The 12,185-nt window shown below is 26.7% G+C and overlaps 1 protein-coding gene and 1 non-coding gene across 7 annotated transcripts in view; one reads left to right on the top strand and one right to left on the bottom strand.

The window, feature by feature from the left end:
- LOC107455121 (putative receptor-type tyrosine-protein phosphatase mosPTP-1) overlaps positions 1-12,185 on the top strand; it is a 131,558-nt gene that overhangs the window by 41,877 nt on the left and 77,496 nt on the right. For all 6 annotated transcript variants that reach the window (XM_016072582.3, XM_016072580.3, XM_016072579.3 and 3 more), the window contains one exon: positions 7,514-7,801. In XM_016072582.3, the coding sequence (XP_015928068.1) occupies positions 7,514-7,801 (288 nt within the window). The remainder of the gene's footprint in view (positions 1-7,513; positions 7,802-12,185) is intronic.
- TRNAR-UCU (transfer RNA arginine (anticodon UCU)) lies at positions 10,714-10,786 on the bottom strand. Its single transcript has one exon. It is a non-coding gene; the product is annotated as a tRNA-Arg (tRNA).

Below are 12,185 nucleotides of genomic sequence, written 5' to 3'. Positions count from 1 at the left end.
TAGCGAAATAAAAAGCATGAAAACTTAATCCGTAAATACATGATCAAGCACTCAATTATCCATTAAATTGTTACAATCTACGACAATGGATAATTAATTTTAGTTTTGGATTACCTTATATAATTAAGAATGGTTTACTTTTCTTTATTGCGGGTGTGTTCAAGTTCCAACGTTAATTTCTGTCGATTTGATTTTATGACTGTCTTCATATTAGATCATAAATGTTTTGGAATTAATTTTTCTAATGATTGCCACATTCGAAGATTCGACAGTTTGTTGGAGTTTTTAAAAACCGATATTGATCATTTAACAATTTTTTATAGAAATTCTGTTCTTGAAACAGAAAATTAGATTTTCCACCTCGTCTAAATTTGGGTGTGCCTAGCAGTTCTAAAATTCTTTAACTGAAAATATTATTTTAATTGTATATTGTAATATTAAATTATCTATTACATTAAATTATATATTATATAAAATTATATTAAATTACATATCATCTTTATACATAGTATAAAATTTTGCTAAAATGTTTGAATCATGTGTGTTATACACCATACATGTCTAATATTTTTCGGACATACAATTTTTTGTTTGTCTGCAAAACTGAAAGTTATCACGAAAATTAAATTTTTTTTTGGTTCAAAAAAATTTTTATATTTTATTTTATTTTATTCCTATTATTTTTTTTATTTTAGGATATATATTTTGTCCGATTGTCACAGGCATGGACCTAGAGATCGAAAAAAAGACTCATTCATTTTTTTTCTCCTCGATATGTTTTCGATTCAAGTTTTACTAAAATACTACTAAGAATATACTGGATGTGATTTCGTTGGTTTAAAAGCAAGATTCCTTAAAATAAAAATTTTTGTGAGAAAGTAAAACTTTCTTTCTGTCGTAAGTTTCAAAAACCAAATGATTAACTCTCAGAAATAAAAATAAATTAAGCAACAGGATGTGTTCTAATAAAATTCGAAAATTCTTTCCGGGCCTGAAAGTTTCATCTACATTACTTCATGTAATTTAGTCACGAGATTATTTTTCCTGCAGCGGATCATATTTGCTTCCAAAGTACATAAATCAATCACTGTCGGAATTATAAAGTATAATACTTCTTGGTAGTACACTAAAGTTCTTTTTTTTAAATTTTAATTAACAGAAAAATATTGCTATTGAAGAAATGAAAAATGAAAGCCTCTTTTAACTTTTGTGCTCGAAGAGTTTTTCAACGGTTGTACTTTTTTTTTTGTTCAAATTAATTTAGCGACTGTATAAAAGGATAATTATGCGTTATAAATATACTTTTGTTTGTGTATAACAAATTTGTATGCAAATGCGGTTTGTGAATAAAAATAATAGTTAGGTCTAAAAAAAGTAAATGTTGTACATAACAAAATATGAATATGCATTTATATATGGGAAAGTACTATTTAGAAAAAATTACATATTANGGGATATGTTAATAACTTTTTTGTGTAGAGCATTAGCCGTTTTCGTATTAAAATCCAAAATTTTTGCTAAAATATTACCATTTTTCAAAAGTTTAAATAAATAATGATTGATTGTTATTGATTTCCCTGTTTTTTATCTACAATACACCAAACACAACGTTTAAAATTAGAGTTTTTAATTTTTTTTAAAAATTCTGTGCCGAACGTAGACGGATACCTTAAGAAAAAGTACACATTTAAAAAATTCCGGATCTTATTACGGTAAAAAGTATCGGTATTCAGATTGTTGGCACATTTTATTGTAAAATCCATTTTTACTGTAAAATTTTACGGAACACAAAATCGGATCTATTGTAATTCTTATTCAATAGTATTTACTGTAAAATCACCTGAATCACTGTAATTAAATAAATATTACTATAAAAATTTCGGTATAAATTAAAGTATAAGTATTGGCACCTAGGGTGCCAATTCTTTTTACCGGAATTTTTCGCAGTGTAATTTATAAAGCAAATTTTTTAATATAATATTTATATGCAGTAGGCATGAAGTTTAAACTCATTTTTGTAATTTTATTTACTAAAAAATTATAAAATTAACTTAATCGAATTATTGTGGTAATAGTGATGTAAGTTCTGCCTGTAAAACCTCAATCAGAGTTTAATACACACAAAATGGAGTATGCATACAGCCATTTTTATTAAACTCTTTCTTACGCAATAAATCGTTAAAAATATTAGACCCTTTCTGACTAGTTTATTTGAACTTCTTACGGTTCATACATATTATTTAATAGGTTTGTTAAAAATATCTTTCTTTTTTTACTCTTCTCTATAAATATAATTATGTGAAGTTATGCTTAAAAAACTAGTTTTATAAAAATATTACGAATATCAAAACAGTTTCCGATCCTTCAATTATTTATTTAAGTGTTGTATTAAAAAAGATAAAAATATGTTCTTCAAATTCAATTTTTGTATGATACTTATTTTTGTATGATACGTAAACAGAATATGTAGCTGAGTCTACAATTTATTCGAAACGAAAATAAATATTACGAGTTCTGAAAGAAAATACAAGAGTTTATTGTTCCCCTAAATTGCGATTCCATTTCTCTCTTTTCAAACAGTAAAAAGAGTTGTGTTTGACTTTAAGAAAACGTTTTTATAAATCAAACAAAACGTAATAAAAAAAGGCTTGTTTCAAATTTGTGAAAGTAAACTAGGAACGTATTTTATTATTTTTTTTAGCTCCCACAATTCTCTTTGTTAAATCTAGATATCTTGACAATTTTTCTATGAAAAATAAAATGTTTATTTCGACCAATGGTAATAAATCACTTCGATTTTTTTTTTATTGTGATATTATTATTTTAAAAATTGAACCAAGAAGTTAAAATGAAAAAATTTAAGTTATTATTTAAGATTGCTGAAAACATTATTTTTTTACTTCAAATTATTATTATTATTGTATTTATTTTAGTATTAGTTATTATTATTATTGAATGTTAGTATTTTTGTATTTAGTTTTAATTTAAAGTGTGAATCTTTCGATTATTTAAGCATTAAATATTTGATGTCGTTAAATATTAATAAGTAAACATTATTTTGATAAAAGAAACAATATTCTCATGAATGTGTAACCTTTGTTGCAATTATTTACCATCTTATTTGTTTTTAAGCTCAAATGATTCGATTTAGGTTTTTAGAATTCCAAATTCAATATTACTGCCTAAAAACGGCCATAAATACAATACTACGTCTTATTTATTTCTGAACAGTTTTTGTGATGAAGTAATAACATATTGTTTATTTAAGATATCATTCTATTATTTAAGCATTAAATATTTTGATGTTGCTAAACATTAATAAGTAAACGTTATTTTGATTAAGGAAGCAATATTTTCATGATTGTGAACTGTTACATTTTCATGATTTTCATGAACTGTTACAACTATTATTACACTTATTTATTTCCATAACTTAAATGACTATTTAGGTTTTTAAAACTCCAAATTCCTACACAAAATCTGATGCAAATACGATACTCTGTCTTAATTATTTTCGAATAGTTGTGTGATGAAATGATATGTTGTTATTGACTGTTATATGTTGATGTTATAGATTCGAAATTAGGTAGTGAAAGCAACCTTCTCTAATTTACCGTACGCAAAAAGAAAAAAAAAAGAAGAAAAAAACCTTATAACTTTTGTTGTTAACTTTTCATGTACTGAAATTCAATTTTGGTGGTTCAAGAAAGTAGACTTTAAATATGATAATTTGTACAGATGACGCTTCAAGTAGCGAAATTGAAGACAAAAAAGTACTTTTTTAATAAACATGCTATTTTTCGTAGGCTTGAGATTTTATTATGTTAACAATAAAAACGAGTCAAATCTATTTTCCTTCCTAAATAATTCTAATCAATACAAATTAACTTTTATCATTTACGTAATTATCTTTCTGGTCAACAACCTTCTACTATCATGAAAGTAAACTTTTAATTCACCCATGAAAGAATTGTTTGTTGCTTGTAGATGTGTGAAATTTTTAATTTAAATTACTTTTCATTGTCTATCGTGGTTAGTAATAAACAAATAATGTTTTGATTTTTTAAATTTTTTGTTCTTTTTTTTGTGTAAGATCTTATATTGTCAACCAGTTTTTAAACCTTAATTAATTCAATTGAATGTTATCTTATCAGTAATATCATTAATATTCTCAGTTATATTAATTATCAACAATATTTCATAAAGTACAATAACGCAACCAAATACAAATTTCTTTTTAATAAAAATAGTTTTAATTTATCTTAAAAATGAAAATTCTGTATGGTCAGTTCTGTATCTACCATCTAAAAATTATCTAACCTCTTATTACAGCAGTTTTTAGTACATATAACATAGTTTGGCTGTTTAAGGAATTTGTGTATTGGAAATGGTAAGGTAGGGAATTGTGGGCTCTATATATATCCCATGGTTTCATCAAATTTGTATTTTTAGAAAGGGAAATCAGATATATTTCCTTCGATATTGATTTAATTTTAATTTTAATGGTTTCTCTACATGGTGGTTATCTGATAAACCGACAAGTACGAATGCTGATTAATCTTTAACCCTTTCACGCTGATGGGACCCTGGTGTCCCTTTTATAGGTTTTTTTTCAGACGCTTTAATTACAAAAAAAAATATGTTTTGGTATTTTTTAATTACAAAAAAAGAGTCTAATAGTTACTAAAAACTCTGTTAGATCAACGGAATTGTATTTTTAGTCAAATATAAAATAAAAAAAGCAGTTCGAAAAATATTTTTTTCATTCATATTCAAAAATTTATCAATAATTGATTTTGTAACTTAAAGAAATTTCAATTACGAATAACTGGTTCTCTTAGATCTAAATAATTGCAAATAAAGGCAAATTTGAAAAATTATTGGAAGTGAACCGAGTTTGGAAGATTTTTATCTTTGGCGCTAAATAACTATCATAACTATAATTAATTTCATAACCATAAATTATAAAAATACTGAATATAATATTTTTCACTTATTTTGACCTAATTAATACAAAATAATGAAAAAGTATCAAAAATATATTAAATAAAATTCTACTTCATAGGGTTAAAAGCTATGAGTTATAAGAAGAATCATATCAAACGCAAAATATTATGCATTTGGACCTCTATTTAAAGAAGTTACTAAATCTCGATAATAAGTTCGTTATATAGAAAATTTGTTAAATAGAAAATCACCATTTGAAGAACTTAAACAACACAAAATAAGTTTTAAATTCATAAACACTAGACATAATTAAAATAGCAATTGATACACCTTTATCTTGTAAACTAGTATCTTTTATTTATTTTATCAATCGTAACCATAAACGAAATCTGCATGGAAAGCAAGAATAGATCAAAACATTCTTCAGGATTACACTATCATCTATACATCAAAACATTCTACAAGCATTTTCAACTAAGAAGAGCTGAATTTATATATGAAATTATTGCTGCATTTATTTTAAAAGTAATTTTAAACATACATTGCCACATACGTTTTTAAGTTTAATTGCTACTTAAAAAATCCGTTTTGTCTGAGGTTTTCCTTTGAAATGCTAATGAAAAGGGAAAGGGAGTTTACTGCTTTCTCTAAAAGTTAAGTGGCTTCGAAAATCAATTCAAGGTCAAATCTCCCATAAAATGCGTTAAAGTTTGAAATGTTCTGAAATATTTTGGAAAATAGGGAAAATGGATCTCAAAGAAAAGTTCGTGAAATAAAAAATTCACTTCGATATTTGGAAGTTATTTTACGAATAAATTTCCAAATGTCCTTCGAAAGAAATCGTAAAATAGAGAAATTCGCAAAATGGAAGTTCGTTAAATAGAAGTCCGACTGTAATTTTAAGCTAACCTGATTCTGTCATTCTACATTTTTCTGGAAAACAGCAATAATATAATTGTATTTACAGCTATATTTGTAATTTCAATATACGCCTTGTTTTTTTTTTCTCTTTTCACAATGTAATTAACTCGTGCATGATTATAATCTTTTACTCAAGTAAAGAGGTATATTTCATTGCATAATTTAGCTCATATACTCACTAAAAGCAATCATCGTCCGACACATATGGAGCATTTTAGTGTTTAACTAAATTTTAGATCCAATGTTATTCCGATGGCATTAAATCTCCTCCCACTGATGATTTCGGCTTGTGATATTTATATTTCTGATGCAAATATCCAAATAATTCACCTTAACTCCACTTTAACTTCGCATGATATGTCGCAGTGATCAAAAATTTTTCTAAAATTTACATTTTTAATCAGCGTTCAGAAATATTTTATTTTTATCATAAAATGTTTTTAACCCCATTTAACAATCCATGTTCGATACTGAAATTGATGGAAGCTGTTTTTAAAGAAACAGCTGTGTGAATATTGTAATTGAAGTACCGTATTTTGCTATTTTTTTTAATTGTAGTTTAAAAAAATCAGACGTAAGCTAGACATTAGTAAGCTCTAACTATTCAGGATAATTGGACTTTTTTTACACATTGCATAAATACACTGTTGTAAGAAATTAACAGAATTTGCAGGCCTGGTCGATTATCTCTAGAACTACTGGTCCTATTTTAAAGAAATTTAATATGTACTTACATTGATGCAATAAAAACAAATAACCATTGAACAATTGTAATACACAAGCATGAACGTGCGTACCACTCGTTGGAGTGGGAAGGTCTTAAATTGCCACAGGGCAATCCAGGCAAATTGCCACAGGAAATGATCAACTGCCTTATTTCAAGAATGAAATCACGCTGCAAAGGCTTGTATATCTGTAAGAGGGGACCTTACCCCCTATTAACCCATTTTTTTTGTTTTGTTTATTCGGACACCGCTGTTTTATACCTTCCGACTCCAAAGCGTGTTACGCATGATCAGGAGCGTGTATTACAATTGTTGAATGGTTATTTGTTTTGTATTGTATCAATGTATGTACATATCAAATGCATGTACATATCAACCTATGTGCATATCGGTCCCTTAGTTCTAGAGATAATCAAGCAAGTCTACAAATTCTCTTAATTTTTTTACACCAGTGTTGTTAAGAATTATAATTTCTTGATCAATTGGATTTGTTTTAATAAATTTTTTTATAACACACATTTAATTGTTCTTTTGCTGACCGGCATGTGTAGGGGGCAGGGAACTGTTCTTGCATCAGAAAGGTCATGGGTTCGAATCCCGAGCAAGGCATGGATGTTTCTTTCTCTCTCTGTGTGTTCTATGTCCTTTCTCCTTTGTGTGTGAATGTGACCCGCCCTATAAAAGGGTTGTGGTTGTGAGAATGGCGTGGCAGAAGTTGAATTCCTGGCCATAAATGGCGCCACTGAAAAACAGGAGCAATCGCACCCCCATTGCCTAAACAGGCATACGCCAAAAATAAAAAAAATAAAAATAAAAATTGTTCTTTTAATTTTCTTAACAAAAAAACTTTTTTATTAGACTTTATATGTACATTAGTTGTTCTCTTAATTAACTATTTTTTTTTCTTTTTTTTTTAACAGAAGAGGAAGAAGAAGAACCTCCTGAACCGGTATTTGTAAGAGCCGGTGCAAATGTTTCCCTGCCATGTTCCCCTAATGAGGGACCAATTCGAACCCTTACATGGTGGAAGGATTATCGCAAGATAGTAGAAGTGCACGACGAACAGACTGTGTTATGGGAAGCTGAACCCCATGTTAATTTGCTTAGTGATGCTTTATATCTTCAAAATGTAGTTTATGCAGATTCTGCTGATTATCAGTGCCAAATAAATGATGAGCAGAGAGCTTCTTTAAGGCTGCTTGTGCAAGGTATGAATATTTCTAAATCTATGACTATTACACTGAGTAAAAAGTAAGGTAACAACAACCATAATATGGTAAAATATACCGTGCTTCTGGCTCTATAGGAACATGAAAAAAATTTGGTAACTTTTACCGACTTGGTTTGGTAATGATTTTGGTTTAGCAATAAAATATGGTTTTATAATGTGTGACAAAATTTGGTAAATATGGTAAAATTAAGTAATTTTATCATGATATCTTATAGCATGGCATAAAAACTATTTATTCGGTTAAATATACGTTTAAATTTTTTATTTTTACTAAATGTGAGGCAATAAGAACTATAATTTTTAATAATTTTAATTATAATTTTTAATAAAACTGTTACCATATGAAAGGAAAAATTTCCAACTGAATGATTTAAATACTATATATTTTGGTTTTTATTATCAGAATTATGTTGTTTTTTTAACCACAAATCTCAATTATACCATGATTTTTTCTCCGTATAATACAGTAAAATAAGTAAAATATATTAAATAAATTGTTCACCGTGTTCCAATTTAAGCATGTTACACATGTTTAAATTTTGAATTCGCATCTTTTCAATCTCGTTGTTCATTATATTAATACATAAAATAGATAATAGGCAGTAAATAATTCTGTTCAATGTGTTTCAAGTGTATGCTACACACATTTTAAATTTAAATTAGTTGAATTTATTATTAGAATTATTCATCACATTAATACTGTAAAATAGATAATTATATGGAAATTGTTCAGCATGTTTCTATCTTATTTAACACACATTTCTATTTTAAATTAGTTGACTTTATTAATATTGGTTGTGAGTTTAATTTAGTAAAACAGATAATAAGCAATAACTAATTATTATAAGAATTGTGACACTATGCATACAAAACTTAAGAAAAATTATGATTCAAATAACTCAAAATACATGAAAAGTTATGGAATCTTTTCACCAGGATTTTATCAAATTAACATGAAAAACGAGGCAGTGGTAAATTGGAAAAGGTGTAGATTAATATGTTGAAGATGTAGATTAAATGTGTCACTGTAGCACAGTGATCAAGGTGCTTAGTTGTCATAGTGTAGAACTGGTGTTCTATCCTTAGTGATGGGTTGAACCCTATCCAACTTCAGATCAATGGGTAACAGCTTGTTTGGAAATAAATGTGGCAAGTGCGCAAAACTGACTAAATTACCCTCATCGTGCTGTAGGTCACAAAATTACGTAGCCTTAACTTGACCCCCATAGCAAAAGAGCTGGTAGACAAGCAATATTTTATTTCATTAAAGTAATTTAGTAAGTTTTTTCATTAAAGTAATTTATTATGCTAAAAATAGATTAAAATAATTCGAAATAAATTGTAAACTGTGATATAATATTTAAATATTAAGGTAATAGTTGTGAATTCAAATAAATCAAATATAATCAGATTAAATTCATAAAGGGAACAGTTCCCGAAGTTCCACGAATTAATCTTTTTCTTAAATATCATAAATCTAATTTTCTACGTAAATCTCATGGATCGAAAGTACATGGATCTAATCCCTTGAATTTGTATTACATTGTGATAGTTATAGATCAGCATCAGAAAAAATAAATTCTAAAGATTATAGCAAATAAAATAAATTTAATAATTTATTAATAAAAGAAATTTTTTAATACCAATTTTGACTTAATGCTAGAAAAAGTTCCTTAAAAAATTTAGAATTAAGTAAGAATCACCGTATTTAATCGTGAAAAACGGTATTTTCTTGTGAATATGTAATGCTTATAAATTGATGTATATTAAAATAAAGCTGATCAAATTAATTTATACAATGGGTTAAATCAAATAAGTGGCAAAAATGTAAAATAAATTCACTTAATACAAATAAATGCATTTTGTAAGTGATGCTTATGAATTGATGTGTATTAAAATAAAGCGGATCTAATTAATTGATACGATGGGTGAAACCAAATGATCGCCAAAAATGTAAAATAAATAAATTATTCACTTAATATAAATAAATATATTTTGTTAGTAATGCTTATGAATTGATAAATTTATACAATGGGTTAAACCAAATAAGTGGCAAAAATGTGAAATAAATAAATTATTCACTTAATACAAATAAAAGCATTTTGTAAGTGATGCTTATGAATTGATGTGTATAAAATAAAGTGGATCAGATTGATTGATACGATGGGTCAAACCAAATGATAGGCAAAAATGTAAAATAAATAAATTATTCACTTAATATAAAAATATATATTTTGTTAGTGATGCTTCTGAATTGANGTAAGAATCACCGTATTTAATCGTGAAAAACGGTATTTTCTTGTGAATATGTAATGCTTATAAATTGATGTATATTAAAATAAAGCTGATCAAATTAATTTATACAATGGGTTAAATCAAATAAGTGGCAAAAATGTAAAATAAATTCACTTAATACAAATAAATGCATTTTGTAAGTGATGCTTATGAATTGATGTGTATTAAAATAAAGCGGATCGGATTAATTGTTACCAAATGATCAAACCAAATGATCGGCAAAAATGTAAAATAAATAAATTATTCACTTAATATAAAGAAATATGTATATTTTGTTAGTGATGCTTATGAATTGATTTGTATTAAAATAAATGGGATCAAATTATTTTATACAATTGGCAGAACAACATAACAAGTGGCAAACCAAACAAGTGGCAGAAATGAAAAATAATTAAATAATTATTCACTTAATACAAATTAATAGATTTCGTTTTACGAATTGTGATTCGGTGTCTAGTATGAAAACTATCTTTATTATGGAAAAAGTTGGGAATCAAGGCAGTTTTAACGTCACTCAACCAGCTAAAACGACTAAGTGGTGACAGAACGATTTAGTTTTAAAATAAAAGTCAGCTCCTAGTGCATGACAACTTTCATCCCTGCTGGGACTCGAACCCAGGACCTTTGGATTAGAAGTCCAACGCGCTATCCACTGCGCTACAGGGACGTGACTGAAATGAAGAACTTTATGTTAATAATACCGTTATCTCTTTTTCTAAAGGCGTTTTGATAATGGTTTTATTAAGTTATCTGAGAACCGACGTTATCACTCGTCATAGTTTTTTCATTTTTTTTCATGATGCATAGCTTGCAATCTGATTTTAGTCGCTGAATATAAATTATATTAATTTAAATTTTTATTTCCTTTTTTCTTTGTTTATAATTTCATGATTATAATTCCTTCAAGAAGTTTTCTCAATTATAAATATTATTAATTAAAACTGATTAAAAATCATGTCTGCATTTAGTTTCCAGTTTGATAATTGAAATACTGTTTGACAGTAAAATGATGTAGTTCAGTTAAAAATACATTCAACATATTTCGCGTCGGTGTTTTAACACGTGGAATTTTGATACTTCAATTTTCGACAAAGCACTCAAAATATTGAAACTGAGGAGAAATCTCAAGTTTTCTAGTTGTTAAATAAAAGTTATATTAAATTAAATTTTAATTTCTTTCTTTCTTTGTTTATAATTTTGTGATTATAATTCCTTCATGAAGTTTTCTGAATTACAAATATTATTAATTAAATCGGGTTATAAACATCTGCATTTAGTTTCCAGTTTGATAATTGAAATAATGCTTGACAGTAAAATGATGTATTCTAATTGCTCAGTTAAAAAATACATTCAACGTATTTCACGTCGGTGAACCATGGAGAACACGTGGAATTTTGATACTTCAATTTTCGACAACACACATTAAAACTGAGGAAAAGTCTCTTGTTCTCTAGTCGTTAAAAAAAGTTACATTAATTTAAATTTTTACTTCTTTCATTCTTTGTTTATATTTTCATAATTATTGTTCATGAAGTTTTCTTAGTTATAAATATTATTAATTAAAACGGGTAATAAATCATATCTGCACTTAGTTTCCTGTTTGATAGTTCAAATAATGCTTAACAGTAACATGATTTATTCTAAATGTTCAGTTAAAAAATACATTCGATGTATTTCACGTCGGTGTTTTAACACGTGGAATTTTGACACTTTAATTTTCGACTGCGCACTCACCATATTAAAACTGAGCAAAAGTCTCTAGTTCTCTAGTCATTGAATAAAAGTTATATTAATATAAATTTTTATATTTCTTTAATTTTTTGTGCATAATTTCATGATTATAATTGCTTAAGGAAATTTTCTTAATTATAAGTATTATTAATTGAAACGGGTAATAAATCATATCTGTATTTAGTTTCCTGTTTGATAGCTCAAATAATGCTTGACAGTAACATGATTTATTCTAAATGTTCAATTAAAAAATACATTCAACGTTTTTCACGTCGGTGTTTTAACACGTGGAATTTTGACACATTAATTTTAGACAAAGTACTCACCATATTAAA

Source organism: Parasteatoda tepidariorum, chromosome X2, assembly GCF_043381705.1.
Source record: "Parasteatoda tepidariorum isolate YZ-2023 chromosome X2, CAS_Ptep_4.0, whole genome shotgun sequence".
Classification (NCBI taxonomy): domain Eukaryota; kingdom Metazoa; phylum Arthropoda; class Arachnida; order Araneae; family Theridiidae; genus Parasteatoda; species Parasteatoda tepidariorum.
Note: the sequence above shows the minus strand (reverse complement) of the source record. Positions and strands in the feature narration are given on the sequence as shown.